This window comes from Oreochromis niloticus, linkage group LG13 (assembly GCF_001858045.2).
Source record: "Oreochromis niloticus isolate F11D_XX linkage group LG13, O_niloticus_UMD_NMBU, whole genome shotgun sequence".
NCBI lineage: Eukaryota > Metazoa > Chordata > Actinopteri > Cichliformes > Cichlidae > Oreochromis > Oreochromis niloticus.
This window is the reverse complement of record NC_031978.2, coordinates 2,224,210-2,252,037: the sequence shown is the minus strand read 5'-3', so window position 1 is coordinate 2,252,037 and position 27,828 is coordinate 2,224,210. Positions and strand designations below refer to the sequence as shown.

At 45.4% G+C, this 27,828-nt stretch overlaps 1 protein-coding gene across 1 annotated transcript; it reads right to left on the bottom strand.

Annotated features, from left to right (window-relative positions):
- Positions 1 to 7: 7 nt before the first annotated feature.
- acss1 (acyl-CoA synthetase short chain family member 1) lies at positions 8 to 27,823 on the bottom strand. The gene is made up of 14 exons (XM_005462220.4): positions 27,385 to 27,823; positions 22,775 to 22,871; positions 19,376 to 19,575; positions 15,354 to 15,529; positions 15,125 to 15,277; positions 13,863 to 14,010; positions 5,985 to 6,122; positions 5,686 to 5,778; positions 4,428 to 4,540; positions 1,804 to 1,930; positions 1,598 to 1,725; positions 1,293 to 1,356; positions 908 to 1,029; positions 8 to 618 (listed from the first exon to the last, which is right to left on the bottom strand). The coding sequence occupies exons 1-14, from the start codon at positions 27,686 to 27,688 to the stop codon at positions 430 to 432; spliced, it is 2,052 nt and encodes a 683-aa protein (XP_005462277.1). The 5' UTR covers positions 27,689 to 27,823; the 3' UTR covers positions 8 to 429.
- Positions 27,824 to 27,828: the final 5 nt, after the last annotated feature.

Here is a 27,828-nt window from a genome sequence, read left to right as displayed (position 1 = left end):
TCACATATTTCGACTTTATAGATATTTTTATTTACAAAGTCAAATTTACAGAATCTGAAACAGATTTAAGATCTTTACTGTTTCATGGTTAAAACTAATTTGATGTTGTTCCAGCCTTAAATAAATAAAAGCACATAGATGGTTTGTGACTGTTTACTGTTTATTTCTGATGATGTTTGTTTACATCATCATTGCTTAATTGCACAGTTTGATGATTTCAGACTACAAATGTGATGAATTTAAGATCACATGAAGAAGAAATAAAATCATTTAAAAGTTGGATCCATTGGTAACGAGAGAAAACCGCCCTCAGTGTCTCGGCATCTTTCTTCCTCCAATCAGCAGCGGCACTGACTGCCGCACTGCTCCTGTTTGGAGCAGAGCCTTCACCTGTACGTGACGCCCCGCCCACCTCCCCTCCTAATTCTTCTACTTCTTCTTCTTCTCCTCCTCTCTCTGCTTCCTGTACTCTTCGTGGGCCTCTATGATCTCCTTGACAACGGACGGGTCATCCAAAGTCGACACGTCGCCGAGATCCTCAGTTGTTTCCATGGCAACCTTCCTCAGGATCCGCCTCATGATCTTACCTGAGCGGGTCTTCGGCAGCCGCGTCACCACCTGACAGACAAGAGTGGCACACTGAGCTCTGATTGGACGACACAGCCGAACGCCAGCAAATAATATGATCAATAATATGATCAACTGACAAATTACAAATGAAGAAGAAGAAAAACGTTTTGGTTTTGTAAAACGGACCGAAGCAGGAAACAATCAGAATATATGAATGTAAATATTCCAGATCACAGGTAAATATTTATGTAAATCTTCCTGTTTCTGTTTGTTGTTGTTTCTGGTACTTCCTGTTTCCTGCTGAGGGGTGTGGAGGCGAGTTCAGACACACACTGACCAGGAAGTGCTCGGGGACGGCGTATTTGGCGATCTTGGTGGCGACGAGGTCTCTGAGCTGCTGCAGGACAGCGGGAGCGTCATCACTGAGGTCCTCCTTCAAAACCACGAAAGCAAAAGGCACTGAGGGCACACACACACACACACACACACACTGTCAGTGTAAGCTCCGACAAACATCTGGAATCTAAATCTTCTGATTGGACAGTTGGACTGCCCGTCAGCACTCTGCCTTGTTTCTTTACACGTTTCTGACTCTGCCTGCAGCCTGCAAACAGCCCAGCAGGGGGCAGCAGAGTCTCATGAGCTTGATGTCATCATCACTAACAAAACCAATCAGACTTTTTCATCTCTCCCCTTCTTTCCTTCCTTCATTGTGTCCTTACCTTCTCCCTTGATGTCATGTGGGATTCCTATGACAGCTGTTTCTGGAACAGCTGGATGTTCGTCCTGCAGGGAAGAGCACATGTGTGTCAGCCGCTCGAAATCACAAATATTGAAGACGCACCTGTGGTATCCATTTAAATCTCCTACGTCGCCTCGTTCTCGACTGAGGGCTTTCACGCGATTTTCAGAAAACTTGACCTGTGACCTTGACCTCGGGGTCAGATCCTTCAAAATCCTTCAAACGTGCTCAAATGTTTAAAGAGAATAATACTCGGCACGTTTCTGAGGCCTGTGTGCGTCTCACCAGAGCGTCCTCAATCTCAGCCGTGCCGAGGCGGTGACCGCTCACGTTGATGACATCATCCATGCGGCCCGTTATCTGGTAGAAACCATCCTCTGAGCGGTAGGCTCCATCGCCGCTAAAGTAAAAACCTGAAAGAAAAACATGCGACTTTTAGACGGCGACTCTACAAAACTACAGACTGTCAGGGTTTACGCTGTAACACTGACCGGGATACGGTTTGAAATACGCATCGACGAATCTCTGGTGGTCGCCGTAGATGCTCCGAGCAATCCCCGGCCATGGCTGACTGATGCACAGAGCTCCGGTGATGTCGTTACCTGACAGTGGCTCGCCCTGGTCAACAACAACACAACAGCAGGACACACAAACTGATCACAGAGGCCAGTTTATAAGCTTAGCAGCTGATAACATGTGCTTCTATGCAGTTTTATTTCTCACAGCCAAAGAAGAAGAAAGTAAAGTAAAATTTTATTTGTATAGGACCTTTCAAGACAAAAATCACAAAGTGCTTCACAGAAAAGCTAAAGCATAAAAACAGAAATCAACCAAAAGCAAGTTTAAAAAGATGGGTTTTTAGCTGTTTTTTCAATGAAACCACTGAGTCCACAGATCTCAGGCTCAAAGGAAGGGAATTCCAGAGTCTGGGGGCCACAGTTACAAACGCTCTATCGCCTTTCGTTTTCAGCCTCGTATGTTGGACGACCAGCAAGCCCTGATCCCATGACCTGGGATCCCATGACTTTGGGAGTCAAATCTCAGCTCACCCTCAAAACTGAAAGGATCCACACTTAAAAAAACTAAAAACAACAAACATGTCATCACAACAAGCAGCTTGGTCATTCTACAAGCTCTTGACATCGTTCAAAGGAGGTTAACAGACCGAAGACCACCACTCAAGTTATTTTTATTTGAATTATTTCCATTCATCAACCTCGTAAACCTGCAGTTTCTCTAACATCCAGCAGAGGCAGGAGTGAGTGAGTCCCCACAGACTCCCATGGTTACAGCCTGATACAAAAACTGTTTCATAAACTTGTTTTTACTGTATGAAGGACTAAAGCTTGGATTATTAGGGGCGTGGCCTCTCTGACTGACAGGTGGATGCAGCTGCTAGCTTCACCTGAACTGGACCTGTGGACCGTGTTTGTGCTGCTGGAGCCTTTTTAATGACATCATCTGAAAATATTATGGCTGCTATGATGTCACTGTACTAAAAGACCCTCTGCAAGGCTGAGCTCCAGGTTTAGGATTTTGATTGGATGTCACTGATCAGCAGATATCTGAGTCTGTGTGATGCAGACGGACGACACCTGAGCGCTCCACCCTGAGAATAAATCCAGAATCCAGTGTGACATGCTCGCTGTGGGTGCAGGTACCCGATAAAGAGACTCGAAGGCATCGTGACAGCAGCTGTCGCTGAAGCTGTTTCCTGTGAGCTCGCCTTCATTCATTATTTTGTTTGAATAAAGATCTCGTTTTTGGACTTACTGAGGCAATGTGGGCGCTCAAAGGCTGCATGATGCATAAAGTTTGCATTAAATGAAAGCGTGCTGTCAGAGACTCCCGCAGCAGGAGTACTTTTACTCATATACAGTTCTTTTGCTTCTGAAGTCTGAAACTTTTTCTGAATATTTGAAAGAGCACAGTTATTGAACAAAACTATTTCCAGTAAACAGCTCAGAGACTCAGAAAATAGGAAACAGGTCCCCTCCAGTTCATTCTGCTCTCTAACGTCTCACGTCTCCACCCTGACAGCGACGCCACTGTAAGTGGTCCGAGTTCAATCAGCGGCTAAATTGCGTTAACCCTGAGAGGATTGGAGTGAAAGTGACCTCGAGCTCCTCCCAGGATGAGGAGCTGAAGGAGGTCTAATCTAATTGAGTCCTCTCTGATGAAAAACCCTCAACGCCCGCAGATTACGCTTCTTTAACGAGCGGATAATTAATTTGGGGATGTGGTGATCGGAGTCCGAAAGTCTGTTAATCAAAGCAAACAGATGCTGCGGCGCCGTCTTAATGGAGAGATTAAAGAGAGGGTGTCACTGGGAGGCTCGTCCATCTGAAGGTCTGAGCGCGGTTAATGAGACGCAGGATTGATGTGAGGCTGCAAACAGCTTCATCAGCAGGTCCGTCTCTGAACAGCTGCTTCATTCAGTACGTAATGATGCTTGCTGCTCCTCTCTGACTCTGACGGGACCATCAGCTCCAACATGGACTTCCTGTTTCATCATTAAAACGTTTGCTGAGGTCAGAGGTCACTCACAGGATGCTCACAGATGACCAGACCTGCAGAGCTGCCCCCTGCTGCTCATTAGAAACAGTTTTATCGTCACGCTTCATCAAAATCGATTCTGTTCTTTGTATGATGCTTCGTGTTCTGAAGGTCAAACCAGGGTCACAGGTCACAGGTTCATGGGGCTGACGATGAGCCCACCTTACCTTCTTTATACCTTCAGGTATTTAACCTTTAGTGATGTCACCTCAGAGGTGGTCCTGAGACCCCCTCCCAGGTGACTGAGCCCCGACTCACACCTGGACCCATATGACCCTAACAGCTCCTCCTAGGCTTCAGCTCGACTTAAAACTAGAACGACTGAAGTGTTTGTGGTTTATTTATCTGCCACATGACCCTTCAGCAGGTCACGCATGCTCGTCTGATCACAGCCACGCTGATTGTTTCATTATAAGTGAGAGTTTCATGATAATCACCTGTTTGAACTGTATTAGGCTGAATGTTAGCATGACTGGGGGTGTGGCCTCTTTGACTGACAGGTGCATGGTAAGGTTAAGTCAACACAGGTTCAATATAAAGAGCAGAGGTGGCAGCTCACCTTCTCTCCCATCAGGACCGGCTGGATGCCAAAAAACGGCCTCATGGCCATCGCTGGAACGATGGGCGCTCCTTCATCGGCCGGGCGCGGGGCGATGCAGACTCCGCCGGTCTCTGCGGGGGACAGAAACATCACGCCACTGTGAGGTTATCAGAGAGGACGGTGCTGAGGCATTCCATGCTTTCTACCCCCCGCCACCACGAGAGGGCCTCAGAGGTCGCCTCTGACTGCAGCTTTAATTTCCTTTAATTTCTTAATTTATTGGGATTTTCCTCCTTTTAAGAGTCGGAAGCAGCTGGCAGAGAGTTTAAAGTCCGATTTAAAAACACACTCTTGGTGTCGTGATTGTCGAGGAATTAGGTCACACGCCCTGCTGTCGGTGATCCTGCACCGTCTCGTCCTGGGGGGGTTTCTGTGAGGCTGCAGGGGGGTCGGGGCGTAAGAGTGTGCAGGATTTGATCTTAATTCATTTTCTGCAGAGCTGCAGATGTTCTGCTGCTAATCGTTCAAATTAGGGTAAAGGCTTCACTAAAGAGAGAATCAGATGGACTTAGAGTTGGATCAACGCCACAAACAAAGAGACCAGAAAACTTCCAGGAATTAAACCCGACCGCCGACTCCACAGCAAACACTCAGGCACAGTGTTTTTAATTGAATTTGGTAACGTTTCAGTGAAATCAGCGGTTGTGGAGCCGTCAGTGAAACGGTCAGCGAACTTCGTCCTCGTAAACCGAGCTGAAGGAATCAGGTTCAGACGCTCTACAAATGACTTTCTGAGTTTTTGGAAATTAAACTTAATAATAAAACTATTACATGTTTTCTAAATGTGTGAGCAACGATGCAATCAAGAATATTTCCAGTGTTTGTTGTCATAACTTCAGGACCTGCAGACGCCGCTCACACCTGCAAATCAAAACTGTAAATAAACAACATGCTGTTTCCCTCCAAACCCTCGTGCAGCGAACGCCTCGGCTGTGACCGGGAACGCCCACTCGGCACACCTGTGTGTGTGACCTGGCCAATCAGTCAGACTTTGGCCCTGCCTCTGGGCCGTGAAGAGACACACCTGAGCAACCCATCGTTCTGCTGCTTCTCACAGCTGAGCTTAGGTAAGACTGAAGACTTTATTTTTGCTACTGATCATTTTTATGAACCAACCAAAGGCCTGGAAACCCCGGCGCTATCGTTCATCAATGATTAGAAATCATACAAAAGTCAGGTGAGCACTCCCTGATAACAGTGTGTGGCTGAGTCTCACCTGTCTGCCACCAGGTGTCCACTAAAGGGCACCGCCCCTCTCCCACCACACTGTGAAACCAGTGCCAGGCCTCGTGGTTAATGGGCTCTCCCACTGTAAACACACACACACACACACACACACACACACACACACGTTATTTTAATGTAATTCAATTAATTTGAACTTATTTTATTTTGTAAGTTTAATGATGAAACTCAGGTTATATAACTAACTTTGTTGACATGTAGTGTGTACATATTTCTCCCCAGAACACTCAGATCTGATATTTTGGCTGAAATCTGATAAAACCGTCCAACCTGATCCGAGCGTCCTCAGAGACGAGCGGTCATACTTCTTCACCCAGCTCTCGCCGTACTTTAGCAGCAGTCGCAGAGCTGTCGGAGCGCCGTAAAACTGGCTGATTCTCAGACGCTCGACGGTCTCCCAGTACCTGCCTGAAGGAGCCGCAAAGAAACAAACATGTGGAAATATGAATGAAATAGAATACACGACATGTTTTCAGCTCAGTCACATGACATGTTTCAGTCACATCACTGAGCTGAAAACAAGTCGAGTACGAAAACTTTTTGAAACTGTTTGAAACAGAGACACCAAACACCTGCAGTCAAAACCCAGCGGTAAAAAATCCACAGTAGTCTAACATCCATCACTCCATTATCATCCATCCATCCATCCATCCATCCATCCATCATCCATCATCGTCCATCATCAGTGAGACCCACCACATGTCTTTTAGATCCAATCCCCTCTTCACTTTTTAAAACACTTTATGGATTTTTTGAAGCTGAGCTTTTATACATGATGAATTGCTCTCTTCAGTCGGTGTCTTCCCTGCTGCCTTTAAAACGGCGGTGGTGAGGCCCCTTCTGAAGAAGAGCAATTTGGATTGTAATGATTTTAATAACTACAGACCTGAATCCAACTTACCATTTTTAAGTAAAATTTTAGAAAAACTTGTTTTTACTCAGATTAATGATTTTCTGAATGATAAACAGATCCTGGAGATATTTCAGTCTGGATTTCGGGTGAACCACAGCACAGAGACCGCTCTCCTAAAGGTTTTAAATGATATTAGATGTAACTGGGACGCCCAAAAGCTCTCAGTCCTGGTGCTACTGGATCTAAGCGCAGCCTTTGATACAGTAGACCACGCTATTCTTTTAAACAGACTGAAACACATGGTGGGCCTCTCTGGTGCTCTACACAACTGGTTCACTTCCTATCTCTCAGACAGAACTTTTATGGTGAGTATGGATACATGCTCCTCTAAGATCCATAAAATGACACGTGGTGTGCCCCAAGGGTCGGTTTTAGGCCCTGTACTTTTTAATTTTTTATATGCTCCCTCTTGGCGGTGTCATCAGGAGGCATGGAGTGAACTTCCACAGTTACGCTGATGATACTCAGCTGTATATCTCCGTGTCTCCTGATGACACCAGACCAATGGATGCCCTTTTTAACTCTATTTTAGATATAAAATCTTGGATGGCAGAAAACTTTTTACAGCTTAACCAGGACAAAACTGAAGTTTTAATCATCGGTCCTGAGGCTCAGAGAGAGAAACTCTTGTCTAAATTACAGGCATTTTCACTATGCCCTTCGCTACAAGTGAAAAACCTGGGTGTTATTCTTGACACTGAGCTTGGTTTTATCCCACATATTAAACATGTAACCCAAATTGGATTTTATCATCTAAAAAATATAGCCAGAGTCCGCCCTATTCTCTCTCGGGCCAACACGGAGATGCTGATGCATGCTTTTATTACCAGTCGCATTGATTATTGTAATGCCCTGCTCTCTGGTCTCACCAAAAAGAATATTTCACCTTTGCAACTTTTGCAAAACTCTGCAGCTCGTGTGCTGACGAAGACCAGAGGGCGGGCCCACATTACACCGGTTTTACAATCGCTGCATTGGCTCCCCGTGTGTTTCAGGATCGATTTTAAAGTTCTTTTATTGGTTTTTAAATGTCTTAATGGTCTTGGGCCTTCTTATCTTTCAGATCTGCTTTTACCATATGAACCCTCGCGGACCCTGAGGTCCTCTGGTACTGGCCTTTTGATTGTCCCTAAAGTCAGGACACATACTCACGGAGAGGCAGCTTTTCAGTGGTATGGTCCTCGACTGTGGAACAGCCTGCCGGAGGAGCTCAGGGCCGCAGAGAACGTTCATGTTTTTAAGAACAGGCTCAAGACCCACCTTTTTAATTTAGCTTTTAACTAACGTTTATTTATTTTATGCTTATTTATTCTAACCTGTTATTCTATTTATATTATTAATTTAGTTTTACCTAATATTTATTGATTTTATTCTTATTCATTTTTTATCTTCTTACTCTGTTTATACTTATATTTATATTGTATCCCACTCTTATTTATTTTATCTCTTTATCCTGTTTATATTCTTATTAGGTTATATCTCCAGTGTTTCCTCGGAGGGGGCTCTCTGCACCGGGGCTGTGATCGACCGTGGCTGCTGGGGCTCTGTGGGCCCTCTCAGCCTGGCTGGGGGGCTTCTTTGCCTCCCTCCTGCTGTGTGCCCAGCCTGGAGGCTGCGGTCTGTGACCGGCTCCCGGTGCAGACGGCTCCCTGTGATAGTGTTTCCTCACTTGGCTAATGCGTACCCAGCCCAATTTTACTCTTTAAGTGTGTGTGTGTGTGTGTGTGTGTGTGGGGGGGGATGTGTGTATCCATGACCGTTTCTGTTAATGAGAGTGTGGGGAATGAGTGGGAGGGTGGGGTGGGGTGGGGTGGGGTGGGCTGCTTTTAACCATGTAAAGCACTTTGTGCTACAGTTTTTTTGTATGAAAAGTGCTTTATAAATAAAGATTGATTGATTGATTGATCATCCGTCCACCCATCCACCATCCATCCATCCATTCATCCATCCACCCGTCAACCATCCATCCACAATCCATCCATCTGCCCATCATCCATCAATCCATCCATTCATCATCATCCATCCATGCATCCATCCACCCATCTACCATCCATTCATCCATCCACCCATCAACCATCCATCCACAATCCATCCATCCTCCTTCCATCCATCCACCCACCAACTACCCACCATCCATCCATCCATCCATCCACATCATCATCCATCCATCCATCCATGGGCCCGTCATCCATAGATCATCCACCATCCAACCATGGTCGTCCATAATCCATCCATCTGCCCGTCATCCATCAATCCATCCATTCATCATCATCCATCCATGCATCCATCCACCCATCTACCATCCATCCATCCATCCACCCATCAACATCCATCTGCAATCCATCCATCCATCCATCCTCCTTCCATCCATCCACCCACCAACTACCCACCATCCATCCATCCATCCATCCATCCATCCACATCATCATCCATCCATCCATCCATGGGCCCGTCATCCATAGATCATCCACCAACCAACCATGGTCGTCCATAATCCATCCATCTGCCCGTCATCCATCAAGCCATCCATCCATCATCATCCATCCATCCATCCATCCACATCATCATCCATCCATCCATGGGCCCGTCATCCATCCATCATCCACCATCCAACCATGGTCGTCCATAATCCATCCATCTGCCCGTCTTCCATCAATCCATCCATCCATCATCATCCATCCATCCATCCATCCATCCATCCATCCATCATCCACCATCCAACCATGGTCGTCCATAATCCATCCATCTGCCCGTCATCCATCAGTCCATCCATCCATCATGATCCATCCATCCATCATCTATCCATCCATGCATCCATCCACCCGTCAACATCCATCCACAATCCATACATACATACATCCTCCTTCCATCCATCCATTCACCCACCAACTACCCACCATCCATCCATCCACATCATCATCCATCCATCCATGGGCCCGTCATCCATCCATCATCCACCATCCAACCATGGTCGTCCATAATCCATCCATCTGCCTGTCATCCATCAATCCATCCATTCATCATGATCCATCCATCCATCATCCATCCATCCATTCATCCAACTACCTGTCATCCATCCATCCATTCATCCATCCACCATCATCCATCCATCCATCCATCTGCCCGTCATCCATCCATCATCCACCATCCATTCATCCAACCACCCATCATCCATCCATCCATCCATCCACCCACTAACTATCCATGGTCGTCCATCATCCATCCATCTGCCCGTTATCCATCAATCCATCCATTCATCATGATCCATCCACCCGTCATCCATCCATCCATCCATCCATACATCAACTATCCATGCATGTATCCATCCATCCATCCATCCATGCATACATCCATATTCCAAATGTTCTTCTCCCCAGAAGCTCCTCCTCAGAGATCCTGTTGTGTTCCCGGGCCAGATGAGAGCTAAAATCTTCAGGTAGTTCTGTCTTGGTGTGTCCTTCACACTGAATGTGTAAATTATCTGGTGAGGGCCGATGCCTGAACCACCTCAGCTGACAACCAAAGAGACCAGTACAGAGGAGTAGTGGTTCTACTCCAAGGCTCTCCCTGTTCATCATCTGACCAGGACGCCTCCTCGCTGATTTCCAATGGCAGTTTTCTGGGCATCCCCAACAGGAATTAAAACTACAGGAATACCCTGAAAGATTACGTATCTCACCTGGAAATTGGAGCACCTCAGGGTCTTTACCTTACAACATGAAACACCTTCAGGTGACTGTTGTGATTTTATGCTATATAAATTAAATAAAATGTATTTAAAATAATCCAGAGGAATATAAACCGCAGTTGGGGATTAAATGTCTGGAGTACGTACTAACACTCACACTGACTGTGAACTAGAGCTGGGCGATATGACCCAAAATTCATATCTCGATATTTTTTTAAAGCCATAAAATAAGAACAAAAAGAGAGTTCTTAGTCAAAGCTGTGTCCCAGATGTCACACAGGCACTTTTATTAACATACAGCATAGATGTACATGAAAAAAACTACTCAAAAATAAATTATGAGCATTTATTAAATAATGATGCTCTATAAATAAAAGAAAACTATGTTGTTTTGTGCATAACAAAGAGCTCACAATTGTGCAGTCAAAATGTAAACTAACAGACGCTGAGCATAATAACATAGACAGATTTCACAGCTGCTCTGTTCCCAACTTCTACTGCGTGACTGACAGCCTGGAAATCCGCTTCGTAACCATGTGTCAGGGGTTTGTGTCGTGGAGGCGTGGATGAGAGAAGGAGGACCCAAACGCTGGACTCACAGGTAGGTAGGTGAAGGTGGGTGTTTATTGTCGATGGAGTGAACAAACAGAATAGAAGTAGGAAACGGCTGGCTGGACGACTGACTGAATGAACGAATGAAGGACTGACTGACCGAAGGACTGAATGGCTGGCTGGCTGAATGCAGGCGGAACCGACAACATAACATCACAATAACATCAATGACACGACAGAGAAGTGGTAAAACTGAGGAACTTAAATACACAGACTGGATGATGACAATAATTGGACACAGGCGAATACACAGCTGAACATAATGAAACAGGAAATGGTAGGAGTGGTGAAAACAGAACATGAACTGAAAACGCAGGGTCAACGACCCAGGAATCCTGACACCATGTCTCTGAACAGGAGCCATTTATGGTCCTTATACACACACAGTACGGTAATATTACGTTGAAGCACAGTACGTATCACTCCGCGAGGCTCCTCGGTAGCCGTAATGCTCCGACAATCCATCAAGCGGTGCAGCTCCATAGCTTAGCAAAGTCGAACTAAAACATTTATTGACAGATTGCTGAGCGCTGTGTATCACATAAAATCGGTTCGTGGTCATCAAGCACAACCAGAATTCATACAAAAGGCGCGCAGTCAACTTTTGAGAAAATGAAAGGATTTCAGGCCGTGCATGGCGTTAGCGTGGCTAGCTCGTTAACACGTTGATGCCGTCCAGCCCCACGCACGGGGCGATGCGCAGTAACTCATTAACGGAGATTTGCCGTGTCCATCTTGTTGCTGCCTGCAGGTGAAGCGATGGGGGAGGAGGGGGAGTTGTGTTCAGTGAAGGAGAGGCGAGGTCGAGTAACGTTGCGTAAAGACAAAAGTGGACGAAAGAGAGGCAAACTTGCGGCTCCGCAACTATAATTATAACGTAACATAGACTACAGGGAGTGCAGAATTATTAGGCAAATTGTATTTTTGAGGAATAATTTTATTATTGAACAACAACCATGTTCTCAATGAACCCAAAAAACTCATTAATATCAAAGCTGAATGTTTTTGGAAGTAGTTTTTAGTTTGTTTTTAGTTTGAGCTATTTTAGGGGGATATCTGTGTGTGCAGGTGACTATTACTGTGCATAATTATTAGGCAACTTAACAAAAAACAAATATATACCCATTTCAATGATTTATTTTTACCAGTGAAACCAATATAACATCTCCACATTCACAAATATACATTTCTGACATTCAAAAACAAAACAAAAACAAATCAGCGACCAATATAGCCACCTTTCTTTGCAAGGACACTCAAAAGACTGCCATCCATGGATTCTGTCAGTGTTTTGATCTGTTCACCATCAACATTGCGTGCAGCAGCAACCACAGCCTCCCAGACACTGTTCAGAGAGGTGTACTGTTTTGCCTCCTTGTAAATCTCACATTTGATGATGGACCACAGGTTCTCAATGGGGTTCAGATCAGGTGAACAAGGAGGCCATGTCATTAGTTTTTCTTCTTTTATACCCTTTCTTGCCAGCCACGCTGTGGAGTACTTGGACGCGTGTGATGGAGCATTGTCCTGCATGAAAATCATGTTTTTCTTGAAGGATGCAGACTTCTTCCTGTACCACTGCTTGAAGAAGGTGTCTTCCAGAAACTGGCAGTAGGACTGGGAGTTGAGCTTGACTCCATCCTCAACCCGAAAAGGCCCCACAAGCTCATCTTTGATGATACCAGCCCAAACCAGTACTCCACCTCCACCTTGCTGGCGTCTGAGTGGGACTGGAGCTCTCTGCCCTTTACCAATCCAGCCACGGGCCCATCCATCTGGCCCATCAAGACTCACTCTCATTTCATCAGTCCATAAAACCTTAGAAAAATCAGTCTTGAGATATTTCTTGGCCCAGTCTTGACGTTTCAGCTTGTGTGTCTTGTTCAGTGGTGGTCGTCTTTCAGCCTTTCTTACCTTGGCCATGTCTCTGAGTATTGCACACCTTGTGCTTTTGGGCACTCCAGTGATGTTGCAGCTCTGAAATATGGCCAAACTGGTGGCAAGTGGCATCTTGGCAGCTGCACGCTTGACTTTTCTCAGTTCATGGGCAGTTATTTTGCGCCTTGGTTTTTCCACACGCTTCTTGCGACCCTGTTGACTATTTTGAATGAAACGCTTGATTGTTCGATGATCACGCTTCAGAAGCTTTGCAATTTTAAGACTGCTGCATCCCTCTGCAAGATATCTCACTATTTTTGACTTTTCTGAGCCTGTCAAGTCCTTCTTTTGACCCATTTTGCCAAAGGAAAGGAAGTTGCCTAATATTTATGCACACCTGATATAGGGTGTTGATGTCATTAGACCACACCCCTTCTCATTACAGAGATGCACATCACCTAATATGCTTAATTGGTAGTAGGCTTTCGAGCCTATACAGCTTGGAGTGAGACAACATGCATGAAGAGGATGATGTGGACAAAATACTCATTTGCCTAAGAATTCTGCACTCCCTGTAGGGTGATATAAAGGATATTGTCACATCTTATATCTCGTATAAAAATATATCGATATTTTTAAAAAACTCGATATATCGCCCAGCTCTACTGTGAACCCCTTAATCTGATTTCAGGTGTTTCTACAGCTGACCTCGTGACCCTGTAAAAGTCCAGAGAATCACAGCGTAACTGTTCATAACTGGAAACATTATAGAAACTTTTATTTTTACAGTTACTTCCTGTTTACTTCTGCACCTATCAAACAAGACCACAACATGACTATAAAATCACATTCACCTTGTTGCGCCTCTTTGAGGTCACAGCTGTTTGAGAAAACAGAGGAAGTACGATAATAAAACAATGGAGGTGTGATAAGCTGCCTGTGTAGGTAATAAAACACCTTTAATGAGTCACTAAAACCTAGAACACCTGGTTCTACTTCCTTGAGGTCACCTGTGAGGAGAGGGCGGAGCTTCATGAGCTTCAGGTGTTACTCTTACCTGGGTTCGGATAAACAGGTGTGCTCTCAAACAGGACGGTGGTGGCGCCGTTGCACAGCGGACCATACACCACGTAGCTGTGTCCCGTAATCCAGCCGACGTCTGCCACGCAGCCGAACACGTCGCCGTCCCGGTAATCAAACACGTACTGTAACAACGACATCAGTGTGGGGTCACAGTCGCTACTGTACTCTGTAAAAGTAATCTATTACTGCGGGAGAGGCCCTGAACACAGAAACACCCTCGAGATATGCTACAAATAAGAATAAAGAAAAAAGGATAATAAACACATTGTTCTGTCATTTATGAATAAATTTGTCACTTTTGGTGCTCCACATATAAACTGAGTGTGACACATTAAAGGAAAAGTCACAGCGGGCTGAAGTAAAGTGGACCGAACCCGGACTTCCTCTCAGGATCATCAGGTGTTTGTAGCTGAGCGGCTGAAGCAGCTGATCTGAAGCGTTTCAACCACAAACACTCCCCCCACACACACATACACAGACACGCACAGTAGTGCTCATCGCTCTTTTTTCACATAAATCAGCTTTTGTTCTGTTTCACATCCAAACAACCAGCGAGCCAAAAACTCTGAGCCGCTAAGCAGCTTTAGAAATTAGCACTGATAAATATTTGGCAGACATGGTGGTGGTGGTGGGGGTGGGGGGGTGGGGGTTGTTATGTTTTGATTCAATTATGAACAACAACATCAGGTCATCATGTGACACATGCAGAGGAAGCAGATGTCTCGATAAAGGCTAATTTAAAGCTTTCAGAGGCAGCATCTCCTCGCTCTTCATCATCACCCTCCTCTTCCTCCTCGCTCTGAGGACGGCGGCGGTGAGGTCATTGTTGTGCGGCCTGTTATGTAATTGCTCTGCTTTGTCTTCACGGACACAAACAGCCCATTCAAAAACACGAAACTTTATCAAACGTCATGCCAGAGGAGGGTGAGGGAGGAGGTGATGGAGGGAGGAGGTGGTGGAGGGAGGAGGACCCCCCCTGCCTCCCCCACTGAGAACAGCGTCTCAGTTATTCACAACTCTGCAAGCATCGTTAGAACAGGTTTCAGGTCGCTGACATAGAAATCATGCCTGCAGCCATTCAAAAGTCAGCACCTGACGCCAGAGAGGAGAACCTGCACTGACCTCTGCACCTGAACTCTGCCCTAAAGATTTCTGCCCTGGAAATATCAAATATCGTTCTCCTGCTGACGTTCCGCAGAAGCTCCACACAGAAAGTTTTAGGAAGAGGACGAGTACCTGGTGTGTCAGGGATGCGTACAGCAGGTATCCAGCCTGTGTGTGGACAACGCCCTTCGGTTTGCCCGTGCTGCCTGACGTGTAGAGCAGGAAGAGGAGGTCCTCGCTGTCCAGAGGCTCGGGGGCACAGACGGCCGGCTGAGACGACATCGCCTGCAACACGACACGGAGCTCAAACGCTGATCAACGATTCAATATTCAGATTGTATCAATAAACTATCGATCTCACCTCCTCCAGCCGGACGTCCCTCTCTCCCATCACCGCCGGCGTCTCAGTCCTCTGACAGACGAAGACGTGCTGGACGGAGGGACAGGTCTTCACCGCGGCGTCTACCATGGCTTTGAGCTGGATGACCCGGCCTCCTCTCACACCTTCATTAAAGGTGATCACGGCTTTACAACCAGCTGGAGAGCAGCAGAGGGACAGTTTGTCATGATTTAATGATGAAGTGGAGTTCCTCAGGGCTCAACCCTGGGTCCTCTTTCATTTCACTTTATTGCTTCTTTATAAAAGTTTCCCCTGCGGTCACACTCAGGAGAATCAGTAAAGTCAGAGATCACGCCCAGGTGTTTGACATGTGACATCACCTGATCTGTTACCTGAGGAGCACACACTGAGCACTTCTTCTTCTCTTGTATGACTTTACAACTCAGTCTTTACTCGTCGAACGTCGTTACTTATTAACAGATGTTCCTCTGAGAGGTTATTACAGTTAATCTGCTTTATGAATGGACTGTGAGTGTGTGTGTCACAGACACTGTTTGTGTGTCTGACGTTGTGAGCTGCCTCATTTTGTTTTTTTGTTGTGGAATTTGATCTCATTTGAAATTTCTACAGTTGAATCCGAGTCCTGAGCGGCATCACAGATGTTGGTTTTAAAGAAAGTTTGATCCTGTCAGCTTTAAAATATTAATTATTGTCATGATTACTAATATCATAATTCTCTGAATGTGTACATTTAAATGTGTTTTTGTGTCTGACAGTGAAAATCTGTCAACAGGAAGTCAAACTGTGGCTGAAAACAGATCCAGAGTCAACCTTTGAACTGGATAGAAATTTAAGAGTCTGGTGATAAAACGTCGCTGCGTCTGTGCCAGAGGTCAGAGGTCAGTGTCAGGGTTGGCTCTGACTAAAGCGAGTGTGTGTCTGCTGCTGGTTTTGGTTCATGTGAGGAAATTGTTGAACTTCAGACAAACTTCAGCTCCCAGCTCATAATCTGCAGATAATCCCAGATTTAATGCAAATAAGCATCAAATATGCAATAACACAAAGGTGCACTGCCCTGTATGTGCTTTTTCAGCCATCAGCCACAGAGGACGCTGGAAGGAGGCAGGGATTGGCTGAAAAAATATGTTTTGGTAAATTTATCATCAGCATGAGTCTGACGAGGATTTGCTTCTTAAATCTGCACCAAGAAAAAAGAAAAAAACTGAGAAATAACTGCAGAAACTCAGAGAAACCCTAAAAAGATTCAGAGGACAGAAGAATCGCTGGTTTCCTCGTTTCCTGCTGCTGTTGGTTCAAACGACCGTTGGGTATTTATTGCTGCTCCTGAAATGCCGCGCTTCACTGATTTGTTTCCAAAACACAGAAACGTCCCCAAACGGTGAGGCTGACCTCCACGGACCTGAACCCTCCCCCTGCTGTCAGACCAGACGTACCAAAAGCTAAAAATGACTCTGTGTGATTCTGCGGAAATCGAACAGTCAGAGCTTTAAATGTTCAGTCTTTGTGAGAGATTAGACCGCACAGAGAGCGTGGGGGACTGACATGCAGGAAATGGTCCGGCGTGGACAGCAAACAGGTCACCTGTTCAGCCAGGTGAGGTGCAGCAGCAGCCCACAGGGTAAATGTTTAACATGTCACAGACTCCATGTGTGAAATACAGCAGTGGATCCAGGATGCCCTCGGGAGCTTTGAATTAGTGTCTCACACTGTTTAAAAGCATAAATATTAATACTCTTTTGATTAAAATACTAATTTCATAATGGTAATAAATATTGATAAAAAGAAGTTAAATATAATAAATACTGATAAAAAGCATGTAAACATAAGTTTAATTAATATGTATGTATGTATATGTAATATATAAATGGTGTGGGGGCAGGACTTTGTCCTTTAGAGTGTGTTTGTTAGATCCACTGGGCAACCAATCATTGGCTGGTCTGACCCTCCCCCAGTTTGTGTGCGCTGCTCAGACACCTGTGTGTGCCTTCGTGTGCCAGGCAGATATGCCAGAGACACAGACGGTGAAAGATCCGTTTACCCGTGCGGTGAAGAAGCTAGCTGGATAGTAAAAGTCCTTTTTTCGGTGAAAATAATAAGAGTGATACTGTATTCCAGAGGCCGTGAGCCAGCGTGAGCACTGTGAAGCCCCGTGTAGCATCTGTTGCTTCACATGTTACGTCCCAGGCAGTGCGTGTGCGCTAGCATAGCATGCTACTTGCCGCTAGCTCCGATGCTAACTTCCGCTAGCCATTTTGCAATGAAAGTGCCATTTCCGAGGCTAAAGCAATTAGCACAGAGTCTGCACTTTATACGAAATGTTCTTTAAAGGTTCATGTCACATTACTGTGGTATTGATGTATAATGTATGGTTTTGTGTGAGGTTATGTTAGCACATGTTCACTTTTCTCATGGTGCTAATTATAGTTCTGCAACGTGAAATTAAGTGCCTTCACCTGCACTTAGCTGAAACTTGATAAGTCTCAAGCCAATGTGTATTTTTAATGCACTGCTGAGCTATTTTGTATTATTTTAAATGTGTGTTTCCTATGCACCTTTTCCCTTTGAAATTGGAATAAATTGTTGTACAACATAGAATATTTTGAAAGAAATTTAGAAACACTACAAGCAACTAGTAGTAATAATAAGTTACAGACATCATAGCTTAAATGTTGAACTACTGTGTTCTGGCCTGGTCCCCAGGTCAGGTTTTTTCCCTTTGCTTATTTGGATTGGTTTTGAGGACCTGAGAAGAATCGAGGATCCCTTTTCCAGTAATGGATGGCGAGCCCAGCCCAAAGAGCCGGATGAACTGGTAGATTGTAACCCGACTGGTTACGAACACACTGAGTGACTATTGAACATTGACAGACTGAAATTGACTTTAAAAAGGACACAAAAGACTATATATCCTTGGGTCGACCATTTGTGGGGTTTATTTTATTTTATTTTGTTTTCAAGAAGCGCGCTCTACTTTTGTTAAATGTGCACAAGCTGCTAAACTTTAATAATTGCTAATAAATGCAATTTTGTTTTCTACACCTACTGTGTACAAGTCAAATGGTAAATGGACTGATTCTTATATAGCGCTTTTCTACTCTCCTGGAGTACTCAAAGCGCTCTATACATGTCTCATTCACCCATTCACACACATACATACTCCGATGAACGCATCGGAGGGCAACTTGGGGTTAGTATCTCGCCCAAGGATATTTGGCATGCAGACTGGGGAAGCCAAGGATCGAACCACCAACCTTCTCATCAGTAGCTGATCTGCTCTACCACCTGAGCCACAGCCACCCCACAGTCCTCTGTTGTCATACACCCTTGGCTCCTACGAATCTAGAACCTGTCTGATCTGGCCCATATTTCCCTTCTGTCCTCGCACTGTGGTTAAAGGTAACTATACTGCCTGTACTACATACAAAGAAGGCAAGAAGTAGCACTAACAGGTCTTACATGCCCACTACTAGTATTGCAGCACCAGTGTTACTCATACACGACTCGTTTCTAATAATGAGGCATTTGAGATTTTCCTCGAGTGGCTGAGGAATGGTCACGATCCGGCCGTTCAAGCTGTGCTCCACATGTGTGCAGGTCAGTGTCATCTATCAGGTTTCCTCTGGTCTGTAGAACAGGTAAGGACTGCTGAATCTGTAAGTTTGCTCACAGTAATTGTGCAGTGTGTTTTTGGTTCATGTTGTGTCTCTCTCCATTAAAATTAAACTACCATGAAAATGGATCAAATCATTACTCCCTCAGTGTGTCAGCGTTCCTAGCATGAATGAATGAAGCACCTTTACATGTGTGTTTGTTGGTGATCTGCACCTGCTGAAACAACTTTAACATCAATTCTCACCGCACCTCTCACAGCTCATCTTTCCTTAGAGACCCAAAGAATTCATCATAATGAAAATAACAACAATCACTTCTGTGTGTTTCATCTCTTTGGTGGGAATGAATTTTATGAGGGGCTGACATCAGAGGGATGATGATGATGATGATGATGAGAGAGGTGTACTCACCGTCTTGGATCCTTCCTGCTAGAGCATCAGAGCTGAATCCGGCGAACACTACGGTGTGCACCGCGCCGATACGGACACACGCCAACATGGCTGCCACCGCCAGTGGAGACACGGACATATAAATCGCAACTCGGTCACCTTTGTTGATCCCGTGGCTCTTCAGGGCGTTGGCGAGGCGGCAAGTTGTCTCCAGCAACTCCCTGTGGGTCAGACAGAGTGAGGATGATCAAGGTGGCTGATCATTTCCAGCTTTGAGTATTCATTCTCAAAGGGAAGAGCAGCTTTGCATGACTCGTAGTTTGAAATAATCCTTCTTTATCTGAGTTCATCATCCATCTAAAACCAGCTGCTTTAGCTCCTCCCCTTAAAGAAAACAGGACTGATCAGACAGCAGGACATGGGAGGAAACGATTAACAGCTGGTCAGAACCATCACCTGACGAGAGCTGAACCTGCATCGCGGTTGATGGCGCCGCTCCGTACATACCTGTGCTTGGTGTGGCTGTGTCAATGTCACCACCGAAACACTAGTTGGCAGTGGAGTTCCTGTCTTCAGAAGGATATCAGAAGCAGAGGCTGGAAACGGGAGATAACTAATGTGGAGGCACCTAACCAAAGGCCAATCATAGTCACCGCAGGCTATTACATTTGCAGACAGGTGTAGGTTAGGGTGGTGCAGGTTCAGGTGTGGCTATGACATAACACAGGAGTATGACTCCCACCGTGACCCTTCTGAAAGCTGAACCTGTAAGTTCGAGTGCAGCACCCTAAAAATATCCGGTCTTTAAGTGATGACGTATGAACCCTGGGCCCAAACTGCTCTGTTTATTAAGGCTGTTGTGTTTTTAACATGTTTTCTATCTTGTTACATTTAATCTGAACAAGCCCCTAAAAACAGTCAGTGATCACTGTCGTCCTCTCTCGGTTTTCATCACCACTGTTCATTTTAAAGCTCAGTTTTTAAACCTTCCGATGTAACTACAGCCCAGCCCATGCAGCAGTATATGAATGACTAACCTCGTATTGTGGATGGATTATCTCAGTTGTTCTCCTGACTGAAGTTTGGTCCGTTTACAGCATCCTGCCATGCGATTGCATTTGTCCCTAACCATCAGGAACCCTCACGTTAACTTTTATTGAGTGGGAAAAAGTTAGCGTTCACCCTCCAGCTTCACTGTGTTTATGCTATGCTAACATAGCTGTGGCATTGTTAGCGTAGCACATCATTATATACCAGCTAGCCCAACTTCAGTAACCCTACAAACGTCACTGCTGTTTAGGATGTTAAACTTAATTGTTGTACCTGGTAAAGCAGCAACGCTGATCATTTTATTAAAGATGAAAGAATTTAAATAGTTTGTAAATCTCAGTGATGTCGCAGTGTTCATTTGACTTTGGGACCTCAAGCGGAGTTTGGACCCGGAAACAGCTGATGACGTCAGACTTAAAGACCGGATAACTACACCTCCAGTTCTGCACCATCATTTCCTCCCTATGCATTTTCAGGCTCCTTCCTCTTCGCCACAGTTTTCTCTAAGAGAGAAACTCAGACACACCTCACAGCTAGCGTGCTGGGACTGCATTGGGCATTTACTGCATTGAAGATCACAGCTGCTTCTTCACAGAGGATCTCCTCCCTGATCTGCCCGGTGCTGGACCTTGTGGAGGTCACGGAGACTGGCTGGCTCTAGTGACCATTGACCTTCCGGTCAGCTATCGAGCTGATGGGTAACAGACGTCTCTGAAAACGTCAGAGCGCTTTTGCAAATATGTGATGTCTTGATAAACCAAGCAGATATTTGAAGTTTACACAGCTACATTCTCGCCTGAAAATATGTTAAAAGTTTATTTTGTGTCACAGAAAGAGGAATAAGAGTAATATTTAAACTAAGTAGCGGCCGCCATTGTTGAAAACTGGAATTGGCTGGGCCACGCTATGAATTTTGGGATATGGTGGGCCACGAAGGATACACTCGACCCATCCTTCAAATCTGGGGAAAAGGAGGACGCATTTGTCGGCCGGATTCGGAGGAGTCTACGAATTTGGACAGCCTTCGTCGCGTTGCTGTGACGTAATTGGTCTACAAATGCGGCCTCAGGAGGATGCAGCCTACATTTTGGGACACAGCTCTAGTGTCACGATCCTGGGTCTTTTGACCCGGCGTTTTGAGTTTTAGTTTATTTTGATGTTTATGGTATGTTTAAGTTCTTTAGGTTATCTAAGTTCATTTGCTTATTAGTTTCCCCTTGTGTTTTCAACCCCTGTTAAGTCTCCCTTGCCCTTCATGTGTTTCATGTCTGCGTCTTATGTTTCTTGTTTTATTTTGAAGAGGTCTTGTGTTTCTATGTTCACTATATTTAGTTTTACTCTTTCCCTGCGAGTTCATTATGTTCATGTGGGTTGTGCTGTTTTGATCTTTATAGTTATCATTTCCCTAGGTTTCAGTTATGGTTATCATGGGTTTAGTTCTTAGGTTTTGTAATATGGCTTCACTGTGTTCCATGTTGTGTCTACTGTGCCTTTCTGTACCATGTTTCAGGTTCCTATGTTCTGTCTCCCCAGTTGCTGTTAAGTTTACATGTCTAGAGTTCAGTCAGTGTGTTTCCTGTTTTACTTTGAAGGTCCGTGTCTCATGTCAGTGTTTCTAGTTTTGCTTCCCTTGTCTCGTCCAGCCTGATTACTCCCAGCTGTGCTCTCCTTCTGTGTCTCATTCCCTCGTTATCCCTCAGTGTATTTAAGCCCTGTGTTTCTTTGTCAGTGTCGTAGTCTCCCTCATGGCTGTGTTTCCCTGTGTGTCAGTTTATCCATGTCCCAGTTTAGTTTAGTTATATTTTTCGTGCCATCCTGCAATAAAGCAGCTTTTTTTAGTTTAATTCCTACGTGGTGAGTTGTGCGTTTGGGTCCTTGTTCCTGCCTACACACAGCCGAAACATGATATCTAGAGTCATTTGTGGTTACGTCCTGTTTTACTTTAAAGGTTAATCTTCTGTTGTGTGTCCTTCTAGTTCTACATCCTGCCTGGTGTTTCTTGCTGTGTAATCTTTGTTTGTTCTCTTCGAGATGATGTTGTTCCAGTTGGACTTTGCTGTGTTTGGATTTGGTTATCTCCTCCTAAGCTTTCATACTGTTGGCAGAGAGACTCTCAGCTGAATATATCAATCAGACCATCACAGCTGTAACTGAAACCGTGCAAAGTGAAGCTGCTAACAGCTGAAGTTTCTGGAGCCAGGTGAAGATGCACAGCACATCTGAAACACCTGCTCCACATTTACGTTGCTCTAACAACTTTGTGGCTTAGCTGTGTGCTGATAGGATAAAGAGCGGTGTCATCTGCATAGAGGGAGATCATGGCTGGATTTCTACCAGTAGAGCTGATTAGATGATAACAGGTGTTCTTACCTGTAGGTGACCTTCACCTCAGTGCCGGGTTCATCTCGCTCCCAGATCAGAGCCACTCGGTCCGGATGTTTTTCCACGTGGACGTCCAGGCAGTTCACTGACAGACAGACAGACAGACGGCGACTCAAACGGAAGCTTCAACAAACTAAACTTTATATCAAACAATAAAAACCAGATTCAGATCGCACAGTGCTCACTCACACAGATTTAGACAGATTTGTGAACGATATCTGAGAGTCATGGGTCTTTGTGTTTGTAGAACATGTTTCAGAGCTTGCTCAAAGGGGGTCATATGATTGTTGGGTTTTTCCTCCGTATCTGCTGTACAATATAAAGGGCCTTCAGGTGACTGCTGTTGTGATTTGGCACTATATAAATAAAATTGAATTGAAAAAAATTGAATCTTTGAGTTCAGCTCATGAAAAATGGGAGCAAAAACAAAAGTGTTGAGTTTTTGTTCAGTGTAATATCAGTTTGTTTTCCTACACAGCAGCACCAGGAGAATAAGCTTTAAACATTTCATGAACTGTCCCAGTATCTCCCATCACTTCCAGGATCCTTGTCATCTTTTAGCAGACTGGTGACTCCAAACGTGAGCAGAAACAGCACAAAGTGAACCTTTTAAAGCCAAAAATACAAATGTGTCACAGACAAGGCAGCTGCATAAACTCGAGGCAGGACACAAACGAGGACGGCAAACCGACACAACGGCACGGGCAGACTGAGCCTATTTATACAAAGTGACCCAAACACAAAACAGGACGGCACTGACCAGAGACCAAAAACCCCCACAAGGGAAGGCTGGGAACTACAGGGAATAAACCCTGACCACAACACGACTGGAAATACGTGGAGCTAAAGAGCACTGACGAATGTGGAAATCAAACTAAACTAAAACCAGAGCAGAACGCAAGTTCACAACCTCAGAAATCTGTACGCTCTACAACCTGAGGCACCTGTTAGTCAAAGAGGCCACACCCCTAATAATGCTTTAAGCCTCAGTCCTACATGCTACACCTGTAGAGGTGTTATGGGGGTAAATTATCTACAGACACCAGAAATGTTTGTGTATCAGGCTGTCAATATGTTGACTCACTGCTGCCTCTGCTGGACACGAGAGAAACTGCAGGTTTGAGGCTTTCTTTTTCAGCCCTGGATGGCTTAATGCAGCTTGTTAACTTCCTCAGAGCTGCACAGATGGTCTCCCCCTGAATTAGATCCTGCTGCATCATCTGAGGCTGTTTAATCAGGACATCCAGACTTTTCAAAAAGCAGAATCCAGAATTCCTCCTCACGGCTGCTGAGTCCTGTCAGCAGCTACAGGAACGTCTGGTGGAGGTCTGAAAATTATGCACTGATAGATTCACAGACCGGCCTGACTCTGAGTGCTCGCAGAGTCTCAGTGATGGTGTTTGTGGTGAAAATCACACCGCCAATATTTCACTTTACTCACTTTGCTTCTGGATTTTCAGCCTCGGAGGTGGATTTCATACAGAAACTCTGACTGACTAAAACATGATCAGTTCTACTAAGCAAACCTTTGAAGCTGAGGAAACAAATGTTTCTCTTCATTGTTTAATAATCTTTGAGAAGACATGATTCAAGCCAGTGTGACAAACATCATCACACTCCTATACTTACTCGTTTTATCTCATCAGGTTTCAGTTCATCGTGAAACCTTAAAGACCTGCAGCTGCAGCTGTGTCCTCTATCTCTCGTGTTTTGTGGCGTCAGCATCTCTCAGATCCTCTAATGATTAATTCTGTATCTGATGCAAAGTGCTGCAAACACATCGTGTGATGCAGAGCATCTTCATTTATGTTCTGATTGAACATTAATCTAAAAATGGGCTTAAATCTGCAGATCCTGTCACGCAGCAGCTTTACAAAGTCATTTATGTAACAAAGAGCAGGAACAGAAAAGAAAAGCATCCAATCAGATCGGAGAGAAATCCTCCAGCCGGCGTGATTGGAATATTATTGGAATATTATTGGATTATTATTGGATTATCATGTGAGAGAGAAAAACAACAGAGGAGGATAAAGAGAGAAACGCAGTCAGGTCACACCCTGCAGAGAGGCAGATACTCAGTAAACCATTAGTAGTATTATTACTCACAGCACTGTCTACACAGTAACATGCACACAGTAAGCTAATATATGAAACTTCCAGTCTGATCACTGACTCTTATTTAACCCAATAAACAATCAGTCCGCTGACTTTAATTCTTGATTTCTATCAAATCACATCAATAAAGATCAACGAGCACAGCAGCGGCAGCAACAATAACCTCTGCTGCAAACACTGAAGCAGAAACATTCAACTTCAGCACACAGATCAGAACGTCACATAAAAATGTCCCAACAGGACGCCAGCTCCTCCCCTGTCTCAGGTAAAGAGCTGCAGGTGTATGTTACTGATCAGGTGAAGTGGCTTTATTGTCATTTCGACCTTGTGCAGTGGTTCAATACACAGTAAACTGAGACAGCGTTCCTCCAACACCCTGCTGCAGACAACCAGCACAAAAACACAACAAAAACAGTGCAACATTAGACACAACTGTGCAATAGAAATGTGCAAAAGACTGAGCAAAATGTAACTGGTCAGTCCAGTCACCGAGTGTTCAGGAGTCTGACGGTTTGGGGGAAGAAGCTGTTCCTCAGTCGGGACGGGACGTCTTTCCAGAAGGCAGCAGGGTGAAGAGTGTGTGTGGGGTCCTCCACGATGCTGGTGGCTTTGCAGATGGAGCGGGTGAGATAGGTGTCTATGATGGAGGGAAGAGAGGCTCCAATGATCTTCTCAGCTGCTCTCACTATCAGTTGTAGGGTCTTGCAATCCGATACAGTGCAGTTACCGTACCAGACAGTGATGCGGCTGCTCAGGACACTCTCGATAGTCCCTCTGTAGAAGGTGGTGAGAATGGATGGAGGGAGATGGCCCAGCTTCCACAGGAAGCAGAAACGCTGCTGGGCCTTCGTAGTTATGGAACTATTGTTGAGGGACCAGGAGAGGTTCTCCACCAGGTGGACACCAAGGAACCTGGTGCTCTTGACAACCTCCACAGAGGATCCATCGATGTTCAGTGGACAGTGATCTCTCCGTGCTCTCCTGAAGTCAACAATCAGGAGAAGTCTATCAAACATGTGTTGATAGACTTCAGTGCTGAAGTCTATCAACAGCATTCATCAGGTGTCTTATTGACAGGTGTGTTACTGACATGTGGGCTTGAGCTGAGCTTCAGGGGTCACCAGTTTCTGCAGTCATGGTCTGAAACATAATCATGTGACAGTAAAGGTGACCTTTGACCTGTTGGATATAAAACAGTATAAAATGGTTTGGATGAAGTCCAGGTGAGTGTGTGCAGAATCAGAGGCCGAACTGAGAGCTCTCACCCTGTTATCAGCAAGCACATTCCTCCAGAGCACGCCTCCTCCTTGTGCCAACAGCTCATTATCAGCTCAGTCAGCAGCGGTGGCTCCGCCCAGCAACATGAAAGTAACGGGTGTGGTAAAAAACGGAAACAAACGACCACACAGGGAGCTGTGCGTATTCATAAAAAGGTAATGAGAGAAGCCTGCGGCACAGGACTGAACTTTACCTTCATTTTATGATCATTATATGTACTCGCATGCATTAACACAGAAACAGACACGCCCACATGATCGATAACATGCGTTTGTTTAAAAGGATTCATTCATGTGCAAAAACACATGACTGTCTGCATGAATAAAGCTTGGTCTGAAAGCAGAACCATTATTAACCTTTACATGTGCTTCAGTCCGAGCCACAGAACAAACTGTGAAACAAACACATTTCTGACGTCTGGTGAGTCGTCCTTTTTCTGCCCTCATTAGGAGCCGCCGTACAAACACTCAGACGGGCCAGAGCTTCAAACTGTGACTGATCAGCAACAAAAGAACACCCCCATCACACCCCCACCACCATTACACCAGCAGCTCCGACTGTAAGCAGGTTTTAAACTGAGCTCAGGCCTCAATGATCAAACTGTGTGACAACAACACCTTCATTTAGCCTCTTCATCAGAGCTGCAGACCCAGAGAGTCCCTTACACTTCCTACAGGCTTTATGTTTTCATTAAACACGCATTAAAGCATCAAACACACTCCAGAGAAAATCAAGGTACAAAACTACTTAATCAGATAAAACACATCAGTAAGTGTAATTAAAGTAGGGCTGCTAGCTGCAGCAGCACTGTTGTTACTGATTGATGGGAGATTAGATTAGTGTGGAAACAGCAGACGAAGTGAAAATGAAGTGAAAATCTGACTGAAGTCTGGCTCCGTTCGGCTTTTTATCAACTTTTTCTGCATTACAAACTTTGACTGAAGCGCTCAAACAGCCGCACACACAGGCGAGTAAAATCAGGCACATTTTGAATGAAGTCTGGTGCAGACACTGGCTCCCCGCACAGAGGAGTTCAGGGCTCCTGCGCTCAGTATCGATCACTGATTAATAACAGAGTTATTAGCGTGTTATTGATTGGCTCGCGCAGGAAACGTGACCGACTCTCCGACACCGGGAAGATTGACTGAGCACGACGGAGGAACTCGGATTAAATCGGTCAGGTTATTGATCGGCGGAAAACTCACCGGACACGTTGAGCTTTCCTCCCAGGAACCAGCCGATCCTCCCGCTGCTCAGGTCGCAGTCCCGGACCCGGTGGAACGGTTCCGCCCAGCGGAGCCTGTCGGCGGCGGCGGACCCCCAGAACCGATCTGGGTCCGTAACGGAGAGCCGGTACAGGTCCCCGTGGGAGAGCCGGGACAGCTCGGTGCTCCAGGTCCCGGGGGCAGGAGGGTGAGGCTGGTAGGACAGGCACCTGCCGGGTCCCGGAGCTCTGCGGCGGCTCAGCACGGCCCAGAAGAGCCCGGGCCACCTGCTGCGCGCGGCCATGTCGATCCTGAGCGGTCAGCTGTGAGACTGGAACACCTCCGCTCCTCAGAGCCAGTCCCTCGGCCCTCCCACCCCTCAGGTGTGTCCAGGTGCAGCAGGTATGGAGGAACAGTAGTGCCGAGTTTCTGTGCTCCTGCATC

Coding starts and splice junctions, on each gene's coding strand:
- acss1 (XM_005462220.4), bottom strand. CDS start 27,688: ATGGCCGCGCGCAGCAGGTGGCCCGGGCTCTTCTGGGCCGTGCTGAGC. Junction 19,576..22,774: donor GAGGTGAAGGTCACCTACAG/GTAAGAACACCT, acceptor TCTGACCCACAG/GGAGTTGCTGGAGACAACTT. Junction 4,541..5,685: donor GGACACCTGGTGGCAGACAG/GTGAGACTCAGC, acceptor TGTCCCCCGCAG/AGACCGGCGGAGTCTGCATC.